This window comes from Salvia hispanica, chromosome 4 (assembly GCF_029641045.1).
Source record: "Salvia hispanica isolate PSC_SH4W2 chromosome 4, Shi_PSC_v1, whole genome shotgun sequence".
Taxonomy (NCBI): Eukaryota; Viridiplantae; Streptophyta; class Magnoliopsida; order Lamiales; family Lamiaceae; genus Salvia; species Salvia hispanica.
In genome coordinates, this window is record NC_142695.1 from 9,674,674 (window position 1) to 9,700,486 (window position 25,813).

Genomic DNA, 25,813 nt, shown 5'->3' on the forward strand with positions numbered 1-25,813 from the left:
ATATTGGTAATTTAGGAGTACATATTGTGACTTGAGATATCAGAGAGCGACTGCAACCTATATAAAATACTATTCATACTCCAACCTATATAAAATATTCATAGTCCAGAATGTGCTTTTCAGTTTTCAGAGAGTTAGTCGTCTAGGATTTATTTTAACTTTTTGAATAATTATATACTATTATGAACAGTATTTATAACTTATTCATGTAATAATATGTGAAATATGACATTTGGTAATCGATATATCAAAGTTAAGGTGGTCTTTTTTTTGCAACAAAATTCCATCAAGCCAAATTTGTAGATTTTATGCATACTCATTACTCCATCAATATTCTTTGGATGAAAATCCATCACTCAAAGTGCAATTGTACGTATTAATTTTCACAAGCTAATAAATATCAGAAAATTTTCAAAACCATTTGGTACGTGATTCCATTGTCTGCTCATATATAGTCATAGATACGTTAGATTAGTTGAGTTGGTACATAAGATGCTAAAACAAAGTTACTCCTATTTCTTATCTACTACAGTAATACTATAATTAATATTTTAATTAAAGAGAATCAATATGATCAGTGTCAAACCTTTACGTCATTATATCACATGAAAATTGCTGGTTTTGCTTTGTTTATCTTCATTTTTGTGTTTAAAATAGATGTTAGACAGTTAGACTTCCATGGAACAACTTTGTTTACGTACGTAGTGTTGGCATAGTAAAAATAGTATAGTAAAAATAGTACTTTTAAATTGTTATAACTTAATTGACTCATTTTTCTTTATGATAAAAGATAAAACATATAATTTTATTTATTTTATTTTCATTCATATTTACTCTTAATCTCTTATATTCCATCCTATTTTTTATTTTATTTTTATCTTCATTTTATTTTTAACTCACTAAACCCAATTTTTTTAAATCTCATAAAAAACATTGGAGAGAGATAGTAACCTTTAAGCCGTGTTATGTAATTATATTAAAAGGATAACACTTTTAAATATACAATAAAACCATGCAATGATAATATGGCCTGCCACAAATTTTTGTTAACAAATGTAGTCATAAAATATTAAAAAAATAGTATTTTTAAATACATTTACATGGTTATTATATTTTAACAAATTTGGATAGAGAATGAGACTGTATATTTTAATTTAAGCAAGAAATAAGACAAACACAGGAATCGCAAACCATATTCTCAAAGTTGTGATTCTTATTCATGGCATTTTGGACAATGAACAATACTCCCTCCGTCCCCAAAGAATATGCACTTTGAGTTTGGTACGGATTTTAATGTAAAATTGATAAAGTGGGAGGTAAAGTGAGAGAGATGTAGAGATAAAAAGTAATTAAAGTATTGTTAGTGGAGAATGAGTCTCACCTCATTAGAGAGAAAAGACTTTTCAAAATTAGAAAGTGCATAATCTTGTGGGATGAACTAAAAATGAAATAGTGCATATTCTTGTGGGACGGAGGGAGTAGAAAACTAATACTACTATACAGATTTCTGGAAATTTACCGACCATGGATTGGGAATCTTCTCCGGCAGCAACAGCGAAGCCTCACCGGAGCTCCAAATAACTGCTGACGATGTCAGCTCCCTTGACAACAGAGCCGAAACCAAGCCTTTTTAACAACTAAGCAAAATATTTCACCATTCGCAAACAATAGCAGAAGAAGGAATAGTAATCAATGATTCTCAAGATTCACTTTCTATCTTTTGCCCGTTGCAATTCTAACAAGTTGAGCAGTGTGTCCATTGCTACTTCATTTATATCCTCTTCAACACTATCCCTACAGCTAAAGTCAACCAACCAGCCTAATTAAGAAATGGCCAAAAACAAATGGTTGATCAAAGATGGACTTTTGTCAATCACCGAGAGCTAACTCCTAATAAGCATACAAAAAGGGTGTCCTAGTCTACATAATCATACAAGAATAAAATGAACAAAATGCATAGCTGAATCCATCTTCATATAAAGCTTATCAGCATTCTGATGGCCTACTAGATGGAGGAACTAGATATTTTATGGAAATGTTGTAAAGATCATAACTTGCAATCCAAAAATAATCTTGACCTTTAAGAACATTCATACTTACAATCATAGAACTTGAATGGAACTATCATCCTGCATTGATGGTTAAATACAGCAGCAGTCCAATTGATAGCACAAACAAATCTCACCAAAAGAAAATTTTGAAGGGATTCAGCAGATCAAACCAGGCTAGATTCAGACCTGTACTCAGGTCACCTGGTTCACTTGAGCCATTAGTCGGACAAAGAAGCATCATCTTTAAATATTAAACCAGCAATAGGTCGTTGGATACATGGAGCAGAAAGATTTAAAACACTTGAACAAAACAGTAATTCATGATACCCATAATTTAAACATAATATATCCGTGCTAAGGTGCTATGATTGATACATAATTGACAGAGAGAAGAATAAAAAAATACAATGCTGGACTGATAAGATCAGCTTCCAGCTAATAATGATACAAACTTACAGCTGCAAGCAAAGCAGCACAAGTCTTTGAGTTAACTTGACTACTTGCTACCAGCCACTATATCCTTCCACAGATGAAGTCGAAGCTTTCTGGCCCCTTATTTGCTTTCTGAACTTTGCTATAAACTCGTCGGCCTTTCTATCAACTTCACTCCCAAGTTCACCATCTGTGTCAATGTTAGGAATAGTTTCATCCTCAACCAAACTCTTGTCAAACCCTATCTCCCTATCAACAGACTTAGTAGAACTTGAGTCATCAATGCCTTGTTTCTCTTCACCGTGGAGCTTGGAAATAGTTGGTTTTGGCTTCGGCACGGAGAATATACTCCCAGATTCTTGGTTTTGATGATCAACTGGGGGAATTTCTGGTTTCTCCTCTCTTCTTTTAATCAAAGAATCTGCTGCTTCGGTTTTAACAAATCTACTCCCAAACTTGCTTTCACCTCGACTAGGGTACTGCTCCTTCTGATTCACAAAGTACCTCTTCGGTTTGATTGTCCTAACAGACTTAGCTCTTGCTGGGACCTTAGAAAGGGTTGAGGATTTCACATCACTGTCAAATGATTCAATAGATTGTTTCCCTTTTCTTACTTCCTCTTCAACACCAGAGCTTTCAAGGTTGTTTCCCAAATCCCCAACACTGTCCATGTCTGAAGAAGTACTACTGCTAAAGGGGTCAGAATCTATGGAGTCTGCTTTTGAATGTGAGGCAGAAAACACCCTTTCACTTGAGCTTCTCAATTCAGGATTACTAGAAAACTTCTTACCACGGAGTGGCCTATACTTGAGATGCTCAAACTCAAATTCCCCAACAGAGTGAGGCCTACAACTATGTGCAGGTAGCTTGGAAATACTACTACCACTTATTTCCTCCTCAGTTTCCATACTCCCGGATCTCGAGCGCCAAGGTATTGTTGATTGTCCAATTACCTCCCCAAGCTTCTTATCCAAATTGACAACAATCCTAGCATCATCACCATCTTTATCAGTGCCCATAGTCTCATAATTTTTACTACTAAACTCATCTACTTTCTTGAATTCTTGCTTATCACTAGCATTATCGGCAGTCCTCGACTTCAAACTCCTAATGGGTAAATTCAAGAGCTTAAACTCAGTCTCAGAGCTTCCACCATTAAAACACTTAGCATTAGAGACAACTACCAAAGATTCGGAGCGCCATGCTAGATTCCCATTCCTCTCATTTTCATCATTTGGCACGAAAGATCTAATCTTTGCAGCACTAGGAACTACACATTCATCGTTTCTTACAAACTGATCATCACAATTCACATAATTATGCAAAATATCATTTTCACAGCATGCATTTTCATAACCATGGTCGAAAATTGAAGTTATGTGAGAAATCCCAGATAAATAGGAGAGGGAATCATCACCAGTTGTGGGATCTGCAGATTTTGGGGGGACTAATCGAGAAGTTCTTCTGCCGAAGATGCCGTAAGAGACGGCGATTCCGATGAAGAAGTGGTGGATAATCTCCCAGCAATCGGTGAAGACGGTGTGGGTGATGAAGTCGGGCGCTTGTGAAGGAAATAGTGGAATGGCGAGAACAAGGACGAGGACTATGAGGGTTTTGCATAGGGCGTTAGAATCGGACTTACTTGGGATGTTGCGAGTGTTGAGTTGAGGTTCAAGTGTGAACGGAGAGTAATTGGGCGGCGGCGCTGCTGCCATTGTAGTTATGCAGATTGGGTGACAACCAGGTAAAGGAGACATATTATAACCATAGGCACGACTCTGGAGGAAGTGGGCGACCAATTTTTCAAAAATAAACAGAAAATACAAATATAATGGCATCAATTTTTAAGAAAAGAGTCAACTGCGTAAATCTTTCACTTTCGCACATAAATGGTACCTGATCTTTATTTTATATCGTTTTTAGTATCCCATAACAAAAATAACCCTACGTACCAAAAATGTGATTTTTTGTTATAAAGGATATTTTTGGAAATTTCAATTAAATAAAACCAAATATGTGATTTTTTTTTCTTCCTTTCTTATTTCTTTTTTTCTTCTTTAATTTATTCTTCTTTCTTTTTTTTCCTTAGTTTATGTTTCCTCTTTTTTCATTTCTCTTCTTTTTTCTCCTTTCTTTTTAGAGTTTTATATACATCTAATTGCATTCATAATATAAATCAATAACAAAACACCTAATTAAATTAATTATTTAAAGTAATTAAATCAATATAATATTTTTAATTAAATTATTTATACTCATTTTAGTGTTGAAACACCTCACTAAAAATATTCAACTCTTTATCTTTATCGTTATGAATACAATTCACAATCTTAGATTTTGATTAAGACTATACCGATTAGTTATTAATTTAATATAAAAAATAATTATTATTTATTAATTACTTCTAAATTTTTACTATTATAACAATAATATTATTATAATAATTAAATATAATTATAACTAATTATAATTAAATAAATTTAAATGATATTAAAAAATAAATTAATTATTAATTTATAACATCAAAATAATAATAATAATAATAATAATAATAATTAATAATAATAATAGTATAAAGAGTGAGAAGAATGAGAGAAAGTATTATGATATCACTTTTGGTACTAGTTTTGTCAATGCCCAAAATACCCTTTATGACACAAATGGAAAAATTAATTTGTTTAGATGGTATTTTGGGGTGAAAATTGCATCAGTACCAAAAATGTGATTAATAGGTACCAAAAAGATATAAAATAAAGATCAGGTACCATTTATGTGCAAAAGTGAAAGATCAGGTACCATTTATGACCCTTCCTTGGACGACACTGGATTTTATGTATATTTATTTTGTGTGTTAAGTGGAGAAAACAAAGTAAGAGAGAGGGAATAGAGTAAAGATAAAAGTGTTTCTATTTTAAGTAATGAGGACAAACCAAAAAGGAAAGTGAATCATCTTTAGTAGGACGGAGGGGGTATAAAAATAGTTTAAAATATAATTTTCATAAAAAATTATAAAATAGCATCAATTTTTGTCTATCTAATAGTAGCTCTTTTATATTTAACCTCGACTAAAATAAACATGTTAGGTGTATTACATTGTGGCATAACGAAAAGCTCACAGTTTTTGTTTATGGACAGAAGGAGTATTATACTACTATATACTAGTATAATACATACTATACGAAATTGCAAGTTGTAGGTGTTAAATGAGGACAATGATCCGTGGTCTCAACTTTTTAGGCATATTTTTGTAGCATGTGTTATTAATATTAGTTTACTTCATGCATTTATTATCGTATAGTGTCGATGTTCCTAATTATATTAGGAAAAATTGTAACTATGATTCATATAAAGTTGAAACTATTTATGTGATAAATTCTTATTGAGTTTATATTCGTGTTACATATTATGAAGCAAATTAAATTATGAGAATCACATGAACTAAGTGCATCAAGAAAGGGCCAAATTACTATTAATGCATTGAATCTTGTTAAGATAGCAATAACTTGTCGGGGAAAAGGTCGAGAGGTTTTACTTACTGAAATTTCTAAGTTTTGTATTAGTACGTATGAAATAATTAAGCTTAACATAGAAGATGAGTGTATAGTTCGAGGAAGATGAACAAGCTCATAAGTTAAATCACGTTTTGATAAAGTCATCACATATTTAATGCATGACATAGTTGATCATAACGATTCCATTTATGCATTTAGAAGAACGGACTTGGATCATCTGTTCTGATCTTTGGCATTTGTGGTTTAAACGCACAAGCCACAACATAAAACACAACATGTACGATTTTTTTATTTCAATTTTTTTTATTTGAAGTACATTATTTCTTGTTGTGCAACAAAGGAATCTAGTCATAAAAGAACCTAATACTTTGTCTTGCAAGATGTAATCCATCATGAAGTTTGCGTTGTATGAGTTTGAAAGTCAGTACGAAAATTTATTTGGATGTGTATATAAATAAAAGGTTTTTACTGATTTTATATGAATTGGAGATCTTGCTTAGAAATATTATTTTAAGGTAAAGATGAAGTTTTTTCAATGATATATTGTTAACTAAATTGTCATCGATCATACCAGTATTATTTTAGTAGGAAAAGCTTGATTCAATAATTGAGTTCATTAATTGTTTTATATCAGAGAATAACTGTGAAATTACCGTATATTGAAAAAAATGGAGTATATGTATATAGGGAGATGTTAAAATGACAACGCTATTTGTGATGATACCATATCACCACTCTCAGCCGTTAGATCTTGGACAAGATGCATTTTTAACATGACACCTGGCAGACTCAATTTTCTTAAAAAAATAATTAAAAAATTGCAAAAGGCTATAACTGGGAATAACAATTCCAGCCGTTTCTCTCTTCACGCCAATTACGATCTTTCTCTTCCATCTCTCTTTCTTCTATTTTCAGCATTAATCTATCAAATCTTTAGCCAAAAACCGCCACCGCTATATCCAGTCTCTGCAATTCTTTTTATCTTCTGCGGTATTTGCATTCAGTTCTCTGTGATTTTTCTTTCAATCTTTAGTCAGTAGTCAATCCATGGAGAAGATGTTTCTGCCGATATTCATTTCACTGATTTTGCATCGCATGTGCGCTAATACCATGTATTGCTTGCCTCATTTGTAGCTATAGCTTATTCTATATCCTACGCAGTTCCTTGTGTGCCCGATTGCGATGACAAATTAAAATCATTAGCTGGCAAGAAATTCGACACCTTGGACTACGAAATTGCTTTCTATGACGTTTATGCTCGTGAATCGACACGCGGAAACATGGAACCAAATCTTCACGTGAGTGTGTTACTTGGCAATATATTGGGTGCAACAGGGAAGGGTTGAAGCATGGGATTGAAATGGATCACATTCATGCACGTGAAGGATTCATTAAAAAACGCAAACGACCACCTTGAAGAGGCATGGAAGAAGGGACCCGTTGATGTTGAAAAGATGGTGGCAGAGTTCCCCAAACCTTGAATGGTGACTGTCATTGTTTTATAAAAATGATAATAACTTTGTTTTGATTTGGATGTGTTCAGAATATTGCTTTGTTTTGGTTTACGGATTGCTTGGTTTTAGAATTTGGTTTTCCGCTTTGGATGGTGAATATCAGCTACTTTATTTCAAGCTTATTTATTGCTTGGTTGGCCATTTAAATTTGCTTATCTGTGGAGTATATACTGATTTTTGGTTGGTTGTGCTTTTTTCCGTATTGAAAAATATGTTAACACTTTAATATATGCAAGCAAAATAAATTAATGTTTTACAAACCAAGCAAATCCATAAACATAGCCAACGGAAATAAACTTATAAATCCAAGGCAGTTGCAATGCTAACTCTATGTTAATTGTGAAAGTACATCAAGAACTATTCGAATTGAAGTAATTACAGATGGGCATGCTATATTTGTAATGCTATTTTGGAATAAGAATCAAGCAAGAAAATAAATGTAACCGAGCAATAGGTTATACGTACTATCTAAAACCTTCTTCCAATACAGGTATTCCTTAGCACAAATTGTTTGTCTTAATCATAAAGCGGGATGAAGCAATAATGGCTAGTCAAAGTGTATCCATAGTATGCGACAGAACATTATTAAGAAGCAATTCAGTATAAAATAACATGCAATATGCGATCATTCATTTTGTTTGCAATAGTAATGACGAATTTAGTAAACACTCCACTGCTAAGCAATTCTAAACGTCCAACCCACCAATAAATAAGCTTCAAGCAAAACAGCTGATATTCTACATTTGAAATGAAATAATAAAATATACTCAAATAAGAGAACATTCTAGCGCAATAATATGCAACTGAGATACAATGTTCAGCAATAAAAGTGAAGTAACACAACAAAATGAAATAATAGTTCCCTAGAATTACTAACTAATTTCCTATCCGACGACGAGGTTCAGCAGATTATCTTTGGCATCCCTCTTCGGGCGTCTTTCTCACCATTGTATAATCGTGTCCTAAAATAAATAAGAAAAAAAAGATTTTATTTTAGAACAAGCATATAATAACTTTTGACCAAGCAATTGGTCAGTCAGTAACAAGCAATCACAGCAAATTAGGGCACAACCAAGCAAAGAATTAGATAGAACAAAACACATCTCATCAGAATTACACACGGTGATGTCTCTGTATCAAGACAAGCAAGAATTACATTAAAACAAAGCACTTACAAGGTAACAATGTGCCATTAATATGTATGAATCCCAACGGCACCCCGTTAATAAAATGTGTACAAAATCTTCTTCCAACAAAGTAACCAACACAATAAAAACAAGCAATTGTTAATGCTCATCACAGCAATTCACAGGAACCATGACTACAATGAAGCAAACAGTTCCTACTGCTCAACACAGCAATTCTTAATGCTCATCACAACAATTCGCATGAACCCTATCTACAATGAAAGCAAGCAATTCCTACTGCCCAACACAACAATTCCTAATAACAAACAAACACCGATTCATACAAATGCAATCCAGAAACAGATCAAGTATAAATCGCCAAAAGAACCCTAAGGAAACATGGTCTATCATGAGACCAATCATTTTCTAACTCTAGAATAAGCAAAGAAATCAATCTTCAATAAGCAACGAAATGCATTTTAATAACACCCAGCATTTCCTAACTCTAGAATAAGCAAAATATCAATCTTCAATAGGCAAACACATACACTTTAATGATACCCAAGCAAACAACAACATAGAACAAAGCAACAAAAACAATAAAAACAAGCAATTCTAAATGATCAAAAAACGTAACAAAAACGTGTGAAACAGAGTTTGTCATGAGACCAAGCATTTTCTAACTTTAAAATAAGCAAATAATCAATCTTCAATAAGTAAACAAATACATTTTAATGACACCCAGCACTTCCTAACATTAGAATAAACAAAATATTAATCTTCAATAAGCAAACAAATACATTTTAATGACACCCAAACAAACAACAACATAGAACAAAGCAAAAAATAAACTAGACCAAAGCATCCAATACAGTATTTCAGAAGATTAACCAAGCAAAAACCGATTCATACAAATGCATTCCAGCAACTGAGTACGATTCATTCAATTAAATAACCCAGAAAAAAAAAACGAATATTCAACCCAGAATTTTGGAATAATGTTGGTGAAAACAGGTCCGAAATTAACCCAAATGAGGATAATCACTACTCAATAAACCCTCAACCTTCAATAAGCAGTCAGACTAACCAATAATGAAACACAAAACGCTTGGATGGAGAAGACGCCGGTTGAAGAGACTGGCTGCAAACTTCAAGCGCCGATTTTTTGGAGAAACCGCCGGTGTGACAATCGCTCGCAGAGAAGAAGAGACACAAATCGCTGACGGAGAGTTTTGGTGAGATATGCAGAAAGAAACCGCCGGTGTGACAATCGCTCGCAGAGAAGAAGAGACACAAATCGCTCGCAGACTAAGGTTTGATTAAATATATGAAAAAAATCGGCAGATGATAGTATTTGGGAGATTTGGAGAGAGAAGCGATTCAGTTTTTCACGGAGTGGGCGTGCGTTATAGCTGAGTGGAAGAGAGAGAGAGTGAATCAGCGCCAAAAAACACCGGGAGTTTCCTTTCCGTTTCGAATTTAATTCCAACAAAAAAAGACACAATTACCCTGGTAAGCAACACAATAATCACAACCAAGCAATATAAACTCTATTTCTTCAATCCAATCTAAGTCATCTATACAGGAGATCTGACGGTTAAGAATGGAGTTACATTGTCACTTTAATATAGGTGGCACCATAGTGTGCCTCTATGTATATATGCTATAATGCAGTGATTTTAAGAAAATGAGTATTTTAGTTTTATAAGTATTAGTATAGTATTTATATTTAATTTTGTTATAAGAAATGAGTGTTCCTCACCCATGTAGGTCCACACCTATATATATAATAATTTCTTGCCATGGGACTAATTAAAAAGCTGTAACTCGTATATCCAAATATTGTGTTTCGGCTAGAGGAAATATGGCACGCGAGGGAGACGATGGGTTAGGTTTGAGTTTGAGCCACAATCCGCTCACTCTCTTCACGTCTCCTTTGCCCTTATCGTCAGGAGCTGGTAAATTTTGCTCTTTTAGATCTAAGCATTTTATTTTATCGAAATTCGTAAACATGCATGGTTTACCAGCCAAACGAATGTGAGAAGAATTGTTTAAGTAATTTGAAATTGCAGATGAATGTGGAGGAATCGATGTGATCGAGGAAGTGATGGTTTCTTCGAGAGAGGGCGAGATCGACGATAGAAAGAAGCTCCGGCTGTCCAAGGAGCAGGCGGCGGTTCTGGAGGAGACGTTTAAGGAGCAAAAGACTGTTAATCCGGTCAGCCATATTCCGAGGAAGGTGTTTTTGGTCATTTCATGACAGTTCCAATTAACTAACTCATTTGCGTGGACGTTGCAGAGGCAGAAAATGGCGCTGGCGAAGCAGCTAAATCTGCGGCCTAGACAAGTGGAGGTGTGGTTCCAAAACACAAGGGCAAGGTCAGGAATTTTCTTAATTTCTCCTTTTCCACATCATCATATAAATATTATTATATAGAGAGAATTGCTCTTGTTTGTGATTTGGAGCAGGACCAAGTTAAAACAAACGGAAGTTGAGTGTGAGTATATGCGGCGATACTGTGAGAATCTAACGGAGGAAAACAGACGCTTACAGAAAGAGGTGAACGAGCTGAGTGCATTGAAGCTCGTTACGAATATGAGTCCTCCGCCTCCTACAACCCTCACCATGTGCCCCCAGTGTCAGCACCACCAGAGGCCGCCCACTACCCCTCACCATGAGTCAAGTTGAGAGATTTTATGAAAGTTTCGCAATGTTTTTTTGTAGATGATGTAGTTATAACAGTATACTCATGTCTAGTCAACTCTCCTCCCTCCAAATACACACACAAATCAACAACTGCATTCACATGAAAAGACTGCAACTTTCTTCACCACAAGACGAATTCCCGAACGTCAAAAGAGCTGAAGAATCGAATTTAGAAATAGCCATCCAAAGAAATGGAGTATAAACAACTCCTTATTATAATCGATAATTAAGACCATATGTGCATTATCAAAAAAATGGTGTCTTGATTAGGACAACAAAAACGATAAAGTGTTCATCTTAAATAAATAGACAGCTTAATATGCTTAATCAATGATATCCTTGGCCAGTAACCACATTAAGATGGTCTCAAACAACAAATATTATGTTTTAGATTTGGCAAAAGTTTCATTTGGCGACAATAATAATTTTTTAGCTAATCAATCATATGTATTTTAGATCGAATTTCTATAAATGCTCATAATTTTTTGTATTTAAAATAATCCAATTTTAGTAAGAAATGTTAGGACTTGAGTTAGATTGGATTTTTGTACTTACCAATTCGAGTGACTTGGTTTAGTAAAGGACAAATTTGGGTCATGTGTGATGACAGCTTGAGTGCACGTGGCATACGTGCGTGACACGCTCCCTTTTCCGACACCCACTTGCCTACCAGCATTCTACACTCTTTTCTATCACTTTCCAGCCTTCAATTTCCTAGATAAAATAGAGTTGTCCCAATTATGGTGGTTTTGGTGTATTTCAACTCGCAATAATTGAATGGAACAAGATGCATGTGATAAAAATTAGAGTTGCCCCACGTGTGTAGGGCTGGAAATTAGTGCGATATCTGACCCCTTCAATTCCTTCATGTACTTACTAAATAGAGAGCAATCATGTGACAACAAAACTTCCAATTTTGCAGCATTTGGTACCACAACCAATCATATGATATGCATGCTCAATCCTTTATTTCAATAATTTATTCTTTTTTACCTTTCCAATTTGTTCTCAATTCCGATATGATTGTACCACTTTTAAGATCTTCTCATAAATTATACTCCTATGTAAGTCGTTTAAATATTTCATATAAATTCACCAAATGTATATACCTACAGCCGAATATTCCGGCATTTTTAAATTAGAACATTCCCATAGACTAATTCGCAACACCATAAATCATTATGCATGTTTTTTTTGCATTATACTAATAACCTTCAAAATGCGGGATATATTTATAAGAATGTTTTTGCATTATATAATAAAATAATAGTGAAAATGGGATTTATGATGATGTTGAATTGGAAAGGGACATAGTAGTAGAATGAAACAACGTAGAGTGGGGACTATGAATATAAGGAAGTGGTGTTCACGTGGGCAACTCCTATTTTTTTCTCAAATTGTTGAGACTTCACGTGCGATGGGATTTTTCTTTTTCTTTTTAACTTTTTCAGTTTTCTTAGTATTTATTTGGAAAAAATATAACGTCACAATTTTCATTTATTTGGCCCCTATTGTTAATAATTAATAAGTTATGGTCCCAATTTTTGTAATGGTTGTCTCACTCTCCCCTACCACGCCCACAAATCCAAATCCAATCTTTTATCAATCATTGGATATTACGATATCATCAATGATCAACCTCACCTTCTTCTTCGCCGCTCATTTTCATCTTTTAGATTTAATTATAGTAGTATTAATTTTCTTTTGTATAAGATCCATGCACAATCGTATACTATGATTCATTAATATACAAATATAGTATCAAACGGTGGCGGACGCATGATTTTTATACTGGGGGTTCTAAACTACTGTAACAATTGTTACATATTTTTGGTGTTAATATAGGCAGAAACAATCCCGATACGATCAATATAATACATAATATATTTTTATGAGGCTAAATAATATTGAAGAATATTTTTTTAAATAAAAACATAACTTTAAAATTAAATTTACTGCTATAGTATAATATCTTTGTTCCTTGTTAATTGAGACACTTTTTTTGGACACGGAGATTAAGAATAAAGTGTTAAGTGAATGATGAATAAAATAAGAAAGATGAAGAAAGAATAAAATAAAGAGATGAAAACTTTTTGGCATAAATAGAAGTGACTTAATTATTTTAGAACTTTTAAAATAGAAAAATAGTAACTCAATTAATATGGAATGGAGGAAGTATATTTTTATGAAGCTTAATAATTAAAGTCCACAAAAAGCGCAAATATAAACATATAACAAACAATGAGAAAAACTACTACGTAAAAATTAAAATACAAAATTGAAAATCTATTAAAAGCAAACATAAAGAAATGAGAAAATTAAAAAACATAACTGAAAATCCAAACATGGAGAAGTGAGAAAGCTGAAAAACATAACAAAATGGAACTATTCTCGGCGCTGGGACGTGAACCCCAGATCTCACTGATAAGAGAGAAACTTATAAACCAACTGGGCTATGTCGAATTTTTGGTAAATGTAGTATAAATACGTAATATATAGGAACTTTTAAAATTGTTGGGGGTTCCCGTGGACCCCAAAGCCCCTCTGTATGTCCGCCACCGGTATCAACCGTAATGTTCAAACTTCAATTGATATATTAAATAATGGCAGAAATTATTTCTGATGTTATTTTAACGAGTTTGTTAAGTCTTGGAGGAACTTGACCAAAAATGATCATTTCCAATTAGCCTTTATAAACATCAATATCTTTGCCCAGGAAAGAGTTTAGTGTGTATCTACTATGTCATAATCGGAATGTTATAGAGAAAGTTATTCCTATTTTGCAAAATTGTCTGATGCAAAGCAAAACCAGTGGACCTGTGAGTTGATCTAACCCAACCCACAACTTGATGACTTGGTCCAACAAAAACTGCCGATGCATGCAGTAGATATTTGCAATTTTTTAGGACAGGCTTCCCTTTTGAAACTCAATATCTTTCTCATAAAAGATTATAGTGGGGTGCGCTAGGGTGATATCACTCTTAACACATCATGACAACAACGTATCATGCAATCTGTGATACACGGGTAAGCAATCTGCGATACATATAGGCAAGCAACTGAGAATAAGGTTTCAAGCAACAACGATACAAAATCAGAGCACTATGGTGACACCGTAGTTAAAATTACAACCTAAGTAAGCAATCTGCGATACATAGGCAAGTAATCTGTGGATACATAGGAAAGCAACTCGTCATATAGTTCCAAGTAATCTGCGATACGAAATCACAGTTAATCAAGCAATCTGCGATACATAGACAAACAAGCTTGCCACGTGGCAAACTAAGGTTGAATCTGCTTCTAAATCTAAAGATCATCATTTGTGATAGATTGTTATTTTAATTTGGACTGTCATTTTAGTATAACACTAGAGTACTATCTTATGAGATTTAAATATTATTTAAAAGACAATGATGTCATGGTTATTTTTTTTAATAAAGGCAATGATGTCAAGATTTCTGCATGAGACATGAAATATTATATCTCGTGGACCAATCTTTACCGTAAAAAATTATTGATGCACCCAAATTTGTAAAATGCCTTATTGTGGAAAGCAAATTCATTTTTTTGCCACATTTGAAATCGGCATGGACCACAGTAAATGAGAGTACAAATACACATACCATACCTGAGAAGTTTTTCACATATATTACAGTTACAATACATGCTCCCTTCCGTTTTATTGATTGTTGAGTCATATTTCTTTTTGAATTATTCTAAGATATTTGAGTTATTTTCTTTTTTTATAAAAATTCTATCTTTTCTTATACTTTACTCTCTCTTCATTTCTCTTACTTTATCTTCACCTTACTCTCTCTCACATTTTTATCACATCAATTTTTTAAATCTTGTGCCCCAGTAAAAAGCAACTACCTTGAAGCGGATGGAGTATTATGTAGTCATATATACTCCATCCGTCATAAAAAAATATGCACTTTGGATTCGGCACAAGTTTTAATGTAAAATTGGTAAAGTAAGAGAGATGTAGAGAGAAAAAGTAATTAAAGTATTGTTAGTGGAGAATGGGTCCCACCTCATTAGAGAGAAAAGAGTTTCTAAAATTGGAAAATATATATTTTTATGAAACAGAGTAAAAAAAAGAGTGCATATTCTTGTGGAATGGAGGGAGTACAATGTTTGTTATTTTCAATATAGTAAGTACTGTTTTAACTTTCTAATATATCAAAGGTACACCTGACCATTACCATGAGTGTGTATTATCAACTTTATTACTTCCTCCGTCCTATTACGAGTAAGACTTATTTCTTTTTAAATTGTCATATTATAAGTGAGACATTTTCTTTAATAGCAAAAACCAACACTCTTTCTCTCTTACTTTTTCTCTTTACTTTTTTTTCACTTCTAAAAACCTTGCCATAATGAAATGTCTTACTACATGCAATGAGACAGAGAAATACTAATATAATTACAATATTATTTTTAATATTTATACACGCACGTACATTTCTAACCTAAACCCAACTTCCTCCATTCTATAAATGTTACATTTGATTAATGATTCTCCTTCCGTTCTATAGTAATGGAGACGTTTCTTTTCGGCATAGAGATTAAAAAAATTTATGTTAGGTAAGTTAAGTAAATAAGGAATAAAGTGGAAAATGAAAAAGGTAGAGAGATGATGAGAGAGAAAAGTAAGAGAGAGTAAAATAGGTGTGAAAAAATGTGTTGACTTTTATTAGGAATGAAAATGAATCTATTACTATAGAACCTACCAAAATGATAAAATGACTCTATTATTATGGAATGATGGAGTACAAAATTTTAAGATTAGTAAATGATACACGCAAAATTTAGTTGGTCCTCCATTGCTTTTTAGCCACACATCCAAAACCAAAATAGAAATAAGTCAATAACCAAACAATGAATGAAAATAGAAAAAACATCACAACACAGTCCCATCAGTGCACCCTACCTTAATCGAACCAAAACCCCAAATCTTTGATGTTATTCACGTGATCTTGTCCCCCACCTCAGATTCCACAAACTAACATACAAACGCTCTATGTTCTGAATTCTGATTATCAAATGGAAACTATTTGCTCCGTCAATATATCCGTTGTTGTTGGTACGAAATTTTATATAATTTTGTTTAATTTAAGTTTTATAAATTAAAGAAGATTGACAGAGATAAGAAAGATGACAAATTAAAAATAATGTTATTTATATTTTAAGAAAATATTTATTTTATTTTTTATGAGATAATTTTGAAAGAAATATATTATATTTTTAATAAGATAAAAAACATATATAGGCGTACTCGTCGACACAAAAGTCACAAATACTACTCCCTCCGTTCCATAGTAATAGGGGCGTTTTTCCATTTCCGTCTGTTCCATATAGTAATAGAGTCATTTCACTTTTTAGTAAAAGTCAACACATTTTTCCACACCTACTTTACTCTCTCTTACTTTTTTCTATCTTCATCTTTCTACCTTTTTCATTTTTCACTTTATTCTCTCTTTACTTAACTCACCTAACACAATTTTTCTTAATCTCCGTGCCGAAAAGTTTTGCCTCCATTACTAACGGAGGGAGTACAATTAAAGTATGCTGGATTTATATACATTCTTAGGGTAGTGATAAAATGCAAACTTATATATTGTACAAACTCAAAACTCTTCAGCACAGCTTCAACACTGTTTCAATACAATATTAACATTGTGTAAAATTTCAAGATTTTAATATGATCTGTTGACATTTTTCAATGGTCCAGATCATAATTTTGAATTTGTATAATATTTAGAGTTTTGCAATTATCAATTAAGATATATTTATTTTTGACAACTAATTAAAGCATGCACAATTTTGCAATTGCAATTCATGGAAACCTTAACCTTGCAATTGAAGCTTATGCACTCACATTCGGCTCTGCAGTCTGCACCCACCCAAATACTAACAATATGTCGAAATTGCAAAATTGGTTATAATTAACGTGTAACTTATTCGACCAATTGATTGGTCAAATACTTTGATTCAATCCACAAAATGACACAATTATGAAATGTGTATGGGATATGCATAATTGAGTGCACAAAAAAAGGATAATTTACAGAATATAAATATACGAATAAAACATTCCGATCCCTATTATCGTTTCATGATCTATTTTAGACGAAAGAAAAAGATTTCGCGAAAAAAGTTTCATGCTCTTTGTAATTGATAAAAATAAGTGTGAGCTACAGCTAGGAGATTGATGCATGTTCGATTGGGGTAAAGTTTTTATTTTTTTATTTCTAAAACAGAAGAAAATCAAGACTGTTCCTAGGTTTTGGAGCAAAATTAAGCCCGCATATGAAAATTCAAACACCTTTTTCTTGGGCTCGGCCCAATATGTCATTCATTATGTTGTATACATGCAATCATCAACTAACGGATTATTGAAATTTTGGATTCACCCCAAACTATTTAGTTTTTCTATTCTAGAATATTTTTTTCGTTACAAACGTGGAGTAGGATGATTTATACTACTATGCTATATTATGTACTTCCTCCTTTTACAATTTTTATTTTATTTTATTGGGTCCTGATACTTCTGCTTTTTACTTAAGGAATTTTTATATTTTTACTTTTAATTTGATTGGATTTTATTTAATAGATTTTAGAACTTAATTATGTTGAATAAATTTAATTATTTTCATTTTTTTTGGATTTATTCTTCAAATTAATTCAGTTGCCCTATTGACTTACAAATCATTGAAAGAATGAAAAAATGTATCGATATTGCCCGTTACCAACTTGCAAATTTATAAATTTTCAATTATTATCGAGTCGATATTGTAACTGAATTAAATTTGAAAAAATGTGAGTATAAAAAAACAATTGAATTTAATCAACAGAAGAGATGTTAATTAAGTTCTGAAGTCCATTAAAAAAAATCCAATCAAATTAAAAATAGAGTGAACTATAAAAATGGTCCCTGGACTATGGGTTTATCTCGCCCATAGTCCCTGAACTTTAAAAATATCGCCAGTAGTCTCTGGACTAAGGGTTTATCTCGAAATTGGTCCTTTTGGTTTTTTTTGGTACGGAAATACCCTTTGATATTATTTTGGGGGGTTTGGGCAATTTGGTCTTTTTACACTTTTACATTTTAAATATGATATTATCTTAGTTATGTACTAACTTTGATATTATTTCAAAATTATCATTCTTCTTCCATTTTGTTATCCTTCACTGAATTTGTTTTTTATTTATTTCAATATTAGATTTAATTTTATAAAATTAAATTTAATATTTAGATTTTAAATATCAATAAATTTTTTTAATGAAAACTATTAATTCATGGACACTATAAATATTGATTAAAACTATTAATTTTTGTTATTTAATATAATATTCAATTGAATTGAAGAAGTACAGAAAAATAATATTAATCATGATGGAAAAAGTAAGAGTTATTCTATTTAGCCTCCGTTCGGTTGTTATAATTGCTTGTGATTAAATATTATGAAGTTGACTAAAAATTTAATACTACTAAAAATTTTATATAGGAGTATTTTTGTTGAAATTTTCTAGTAAATTTTGATTGTTTTCAAATTAATAAACGAAAATTATATTAGTCTTACATTAGATGCATATTTATTTCAAAATAAATTGTCTTATATAATCTATTTATGATTAAAGCTACTGTATTAAATATTGATTAAAACTAAGGCGTTGTCATACCTTATTGATTACATAGTACTATACACTATCAAATATTGATTATAACTATTAATTTTTGCTATTTAATAATTTTTATAATTTTAAAAAATTATTGATATTTAATAATTAAAATTTAAAATTTTGTAAAATTAAATCTAATATTGAAATAAAGAAACAAAGTGAAGGATGACAAAATGGAAAAAGGATGATAAATTTGAAATAATATCAAAGTTAGTACATAGCTGAAATAATATCAGATTTAAAATGTTAAAAGTGTAAAAAGACCAAATTGTCCAAACCCCCAAAAATAATATCAAAGGGTATTTTCGTACCAAAAAAAGCCAAAAGGACCAATTTCGAGATAAACCCTTAGTCCAGGGACTACTGACGATATTTTTAAAGTCCAGGGACTATGGGCAAGATAAACCCATAGTCCAGGGACATTTTTGTAGTTCACTCTTAAAAATATAAAAATAAAAGTACAAACACTTCTCAAATAAAAATGTATTAGTATAAGTATCTAATGATATAAAAAATTGTAATATGACCTAATAAAACTAATTGCATTAGTACAAGGACTTAATGAACCAAAAATTTGTAGAAGTATCTAATGAAATAAATGATGGAACTGGCAGCGGAAGCGGTGTATTGCATGGATTAACATGATTTAACAATTATTAATCACACCAATAAATCACATAATAATCAGATCTATTTAGCAGATTACTTAGACAAAATCTATTCGCGTAATTCTTACATGTATCATACTCATAACTTGAATTAATCATGCTTTAAGAATATTGAAATCTAAAACATACTTTTCTACGGAGCAGAAAAATACCTTATTAATTCTCCAAAGAATTGAAGATGACTAGCTGCTTCTCCACGTGACGCTTTGAATACTAGACCACAAATCTTCTCTCTGGTTCCCGAACTGTACTCCGATATCAGTGTGGGTTGATCTCACTAGAATACTAGGACTTAAATAAAGAAGACAGAAGAAATCCTTTTGGGAATAGAAGTAAAATTCGAAATCCTCTACAGCTAGAGGAGCTCGAAATTTTTGAAAATTTTAAGTATAAAAATTGTGTTTTTCTGTCTCCTTTATTCTCCTATTTATATTAAGTTCCTTTTGGGCCTAGACAGGGATCTATGGATGGTTTTGGATATGAGCTCATCCAATTTACTTTTTACTAATTAAATTGAACCCACAATTTAATATAAGATATAATTGGAATATTACGAGCAGCCACTACAGAAGTAATATTGAACTCTTCCCATCCAAATCCGAAATTACAAGTAATCTGGGTTTCCGTTTAACTTTCATTTCCCGTGCTTAAGATAAAAATGTCCATTAATTAATTAATGTCTGCTATGGACTTAATTAATTAACATCTTATTAATTCCAAAAGTGGACTTAGCAAGAAACATTTATTTATTATTCATAGAGTAATAAAACTCCAACTGGCCAGTTTTCCGAATAATAAAACCTTGTTCAAGCTCCTCTTGAGGACATTATCAAACGAGACTCACCTCGTGCACTATTCAACATAATAGCAATCCTAGCACCTCTAGATATTAATCACCACTACCCAATATATCAGGATCATTGGGTTGCGAAAAATCCGCACCATTTGATAAGTCAAAGTAGTGCATAATCAATACCGTATGCTCAATGTTAACCTACATTGATTAAGAAACAAATATTTATCAAGACCTCGCCTTTCAGTAGATAGCCTAAGGGCAAGTCTTGCGGTTAGATCCGTTCAGTGCTACACCACACCAATGTCATCTTATTTCAGTAAGGCTTAGAAATATGCAGACTGACATTGCAACCTTTCTCGATGGATAGTCAAATTCCAACTAGGTTGTGAAATTCATCTTTTTCTTTATTTAGAACTGACCGTGTTACCTTAAATTGGACGCCGCGCACAACCGGTCTATTAAAACAAAGACTTAGACTTTGTTAAGTTAACTTATACATTTAAACATGCATTAACATCCATTAAATGTAAAACATAACAACATTATGACAAAAATAATCTGTTTTATTCATTGGAAAATAAAATAAGAGTTTTACAGTATTCAATCACTCGAAACTTGATTTCTAGTATACAAACTCTAACAACAAAATGGTACTTTCTTAAGTCCCATAAAATAGATATTTTTTCCATTTTCGTCCGTGTTATAAAAATAACACTTCTATGTTTGGTAACCTCTTTCCCTCTAATGAGGTGGGTGTATTCTCTACTGATAATACTAGTTACTTTTTCTTTCTACATTTCTATTACTTTATCAATTGTGTACTAAATTCCTTTTGTCTCAAAGTTTTCTATTTATATGGAATAGAGGGAGTATCTTATTTTCAAAATACATAAAAAATTGTATATATAAACATACACCAAAAATACATTATCGACATGTGACATTTCATTGTTCTTTTATTTTCTATTTAATTTGATATCTATATAATCTTTTCGTTTTAATAGTGTAGAATTTCAATTTCACTTTGTGCTCATTTAATGGAAGGGTTACTTTTTCATCATATATTATGTGGACATAACACATCTTTTTTTACTAGATATAAAATTTTCACGTCATAAAATTATCTTATTAAAACTATAAAATATCATAGGAGGATGTAACAAAACAAAAACAATAGACATCATTTTGATTTAATAGTTTTAAGATATGAAGATAATACCACTTCAAAAAAGAGATATCGACAGAACATGTAAAACAATATTAATTTCATCTACAATATTGTGATTTAATAGTTTTAAGATATGAAGATAATACCACTTCAAAAAAAAAAAAGGAGATATCGACATAATACTGTAAAATAATATTTCAGCTATAATATTGCGGAGATTGAAACAACATATATATAAGATGCTAGATATATGATAAAGATGTGAAATTCGGATTTATAAGAAGACTCACAGAATTATAACATGACTATGAATAAAGTGCTATGCTTGACAATAATAATTAATTACATAGTGATTCTGGCAAAGAAAAATAACCCCAAAATGAGTTTATTCATAGCCTTGGAAAATGCTCATAATTTCAATAGCTCGTCAAGATAATCTGGCACTAAATTAAAGCAACCTACCAAATGTGAACAAGGAATGTCCGTTGAAATCTATATTAAAAAGGATTTACGCAATTAACATAACAAAATACGTATCAAATAAAATTGCAAATGATTTAATTACATGTATGGAGACATTCAACCAAATTTTAAAAATAATAGATATCTCATATTTTTGACCGGATTTTAAGAAGTTATTCGATTTTATAAAAATTGAGTGGAAAAATTAAGTGTAGTGTAAACTTTATTTTTATTATAATAATGGAATGTGATATTCACTTACTTAAAAAATAATAAAAGTGAAATAAATATTTTTTTATCTAGATAAAAAAAAATGCTATGACTATTTAATAGTAGGGACTACAGGGAATATATATTAAAGATGAATAGAAAACGAATTTAGTATGACAACGCATCATTTTGCCGCTGGTATGTATAGATAACTACCAACTTATCTACAGCCCCTAATTGGGATTATTACCTTTTTTTTCATTCTTCATTTTTGTCATTTTACTTTGATTTTCCTCATCATTTTATCCCTAGCCGAAAGTGTCATATAGACAGGTTCTGATATCAATACTTTACACAAAAAAAATTATAGTGTATATATCTGTAATCTATAACAGCTTTTAGTATTTGACCAATTTAAATTTCTCACTTGAAAAAATAGTTATGTTCACACAACTCAAACATAAGTTTACTAGTGCAATATATATTCTAGGCATGGCTTATATGTCGAACACTATGAATAATCACTTTCAATAATACTGCTACTACTATTTATTTTATTTGTGTTTTATATTTTATTTTATTTGATGAAGAGGTACAACAAATTTAATTCAAATGACATTGGTAAAATTCAAACACATTACAATCAATTATAATTAAATTACTATAGTTGAATTACATTAATTAAGTTTATTAAAAGATATATTTATTGCGGCCTATACATTAATAATTTTAATTTTTGTCGTTTGCACGTCTTGACATCAATAACTCGATCGTATGACTTTAGGAAAGTAAACGAGTCAACTTTTACGAAATACTAGCGACATCTTCAGGCAACAACTATTTCAACTAATATTTACGTAGACACGCTAACGACAAAAATCAACATTATTGACACATACGTCGCGACAATACTGACACTATAGCCGTCATTAAGAACTGAGGTGTACTATAACTAACTAATTAAGAACATTGTTTTATACAATCATATACCCAGTCCAAAATAATATTAGAGAAATATATACATTTTCATTATTTCAATAATGAAAAATATAAGAAGTAAAGTAATTTAGTACTAATAAATCAAAATCTGAAAAATATTATTGAATTACTATTTCATGTGATGTAAAATCAGCGGAGATCTCTTCAACCTACAAAAAATAAAACCATCAACTCTTATGAAACCCTTGCGGCTGAGTATGTTTGTGTATATATACACACACACTTCACACTCCACATTCACACATAAATATTGGTAACCCTTCTCTCTTCCAAATATAACTCTTACTATTTCCGATTTTGTATGCTCACTCAAACTAGTTTCTTTTTTTTTCTATTAACTTTCTAATGCATTTCTCTATCTAAAAACATACATTGCATCTGTGCAGTTGCATCCATCATGAAGTCCCTGTCTCCAGCCAGCGATTCGCCCCAGCCTTTGTCGGCCGTTGAAGGCGTGAAGAAGCAAGTTGATGAGCTGGTGTTGCCCTATCCTCATGTGAAGAAATCTGCGTCCGCTTCTTCTTCAGAAGCGGACGCAAATCCTCAGGCTGTGAAAACAGATGACTGGAGAAATGTATACAAGAGAGCTGCATTTGCCCCTTCTCCTGCAAGCTACTCACGTGAAGAAGGTGATGCAGCATTCCCAATTGATGGCAAGGGCAAACAAGCCATGGAAACCCTAAACAGTACGGAATTTTTTTTTTAAAAAATGATTTGCTTTAATTAATTCTAGTAATAATAAAAGCTAACAATAATTTATATGCAGACTCGGAGGTCAAAGAAGAGGAAGAAAGCCCTAAGAAGGAGATCAAAGAGCAAGAAGAGGTTAAAGTGTGGAATTTAAGGCCGAGAGTCGCCAAGAGCAAGACCACCAACAACGCAAAAACAACGAAATCTGCGGGAAACAAAAAGGATAATAAAGTCAGCATTGCGATTGCTCTAGCGAAAGAGGAGATCGAGGAAGACATCTTTGCTCTCACCGGAGCTAAGCCGTCGCGTCGCCCCAAGAAGCGCCCGAAGAACGTTCAGAAACAATTGGATGTGAGGAATTTAATTTAATTAATATTAATATTAATATTAAGCTTATCTTCTTATTGATATAATTTAATTTTATGTTGAAATTGCAGGCTGTGTTTCCTGGATTATGGTTGCATTCCATATCTGCAGACTCGTACAAGGTATCGGAAAATTCTCATAAGGTATGTGTGTTTCATTTAATTTGGACTGGTTTCACTCATTTAATTCAATTCATTAATTAATGGCTGCGTTCAATTTAATTACAGGGCTAGATTGATGTTTCGAGGAAGAAGATGCTCTAGCTGAATAATCGTTGTATTTTCATGTCAACTTAAGCCCGGATCACTACTCAGATTCGACTTTGCTTGTTTATTTTCATGTTTTTTTGCTTTTAAATAAATGTTATTTCAGCGGTGTGACTAGCTGATTTATTTAGTAATAATATGAATCTTCCTATTTACGGAGTAGTATTTTCATTTTTGTTACCTTTCTCATTTCCAACCAACACCTATTTCAAATATTTTCCCGAAATCAATTCATTATTCCAGTTATTAGTAATATTTTGTGGAGTAATAAATATAACAAACTTTGGATTCTACATAGGAAAGAATTAAAACATTAAAACTAGAGTAAAGATTATTTATGAGGTATTGATTCTAATTTAATTTCAAGCCGAGGGTAAACGACATATAAAATAGAGGCGCTAGCTAAAAATGGACAAGTTCAGAATTCTTTTCATTATTGTAATCGTTGTGTAGGTAGTCCAAGTCATGAAAGCACTCTTGATTTAAATAATTAATCCTTGACTTTCACTTTTGCAGCAGCTACATGTAAAACCCTAAATACTCAATGTACCGATCGGCAATCGTGTTAATTGTTAAATACTAGTAGTAATCGTCTTTATAATGTTATGCAAAAATTGAATACATTCGTATACATAGTCACATAAGTATATTATTACTATTAAAGTTCATCAATCCTTGATTGTAGTCTGTTAATTTTCAATTACTAGTATATTTACATCATGCTAGTTATACAATATTAACCATAGTTACGATTAAGATATGACGGATATATTAATGAGGTGAAAGCAGCCGTTAATGATTATATTATGACATACATATATAGCACTATAACATTTTCTTGTTATTACACAGAGAAAGAATTACAATTGTCGCTATATCAAAAATAATGTTGACTATTTTGTTAAAGTGAACCATGGATTATGAGGTCAATTCTTTATATGAAATGTGGTAAAATAGAATGAAGGTAGAAACCGAAAGAAGGTAGAAATGAAATAACAATTTATTTGCTTAGTTTATAATAGACATGATTTTATAAAGTAACAATATTAATTCATCTTGTATGCTGATCATCGTTACCTACCCAAGAAATTATGATTATTGGGTTATTAAAAATGCACACATATTACAAATCTAAGTAATGTTGGACCAACATTTTATG

At 31.8% G+C, this 25,813-nt stretch overlaps 3 protein-coding genes across 3 annotated transcripts; 2 read left to right on the forward strand and 1 right to left on the reverse strand.

Annotated features, from left to right (window-relative positions):
• Positions 1-2,352: 2,352 nt before the first annotated feature.
• Positions 2,353-4,266, reverse strand: LOC125194615 (uncharacterized). Its single transcript, XM_048092864.2, has one exon. The coding sequence runs from the start codon at positions 4,238-4,240 to the stop codon at positions 2,555-2,557; it is 1,686 nt and encodes a 561-aa protein (XP_047948821.2). The 5' UTR covers positions 4,241-4,266; the 3' UTR covers positions 2,353-2,554.
• A 6,210-nt stretch (positions 4,267-10,476) lies between these two features.
• Positions 10,477-11,427, forward strand: LOC125192966 (homeobox-leucine zipper protein HAT4-like). The gene is made up of 4 exons (XM_048090653.2): positions 10,477-10,594; positions 10,709-10,854; positions 10,936-11,015; positions 11,106-11,427. The coding sequence occupies exons 1-4, from the start codon at positions 10,501-10,503 to the stop codon at positions 11,323-11,325; spliced, it is 540 nt and encodes a 179-aa protein (XP_047946610.1). The 5' UTR covers positions 10,477-10,500; the 3' UTR covers positions 11,326-11,427.
• Positions 11,428-23,729: 12,302 nt separating this feature from the next.
• On the forward strand, positions 23,730-24,789 carry LOC125194616 (uncharacterized). Its single transcript, XM_048092865.2, has 4 exons — positions 23,730-24,018; positions 24,099-24,373; positions 24,460-24,531; positions 24,616-24,789. Exons 1-4 carry the CDS (start codon positions 23,730-23,732, stop codon positions 24,619-24,621), a joined length of 642 nt encoding a protein of 213 aa, XP_047948822.1. The 3' UTR covers positions 24,622-24,789.
• Positions 24,790-25,813: the final 1,024 nt, after the last annotated feature.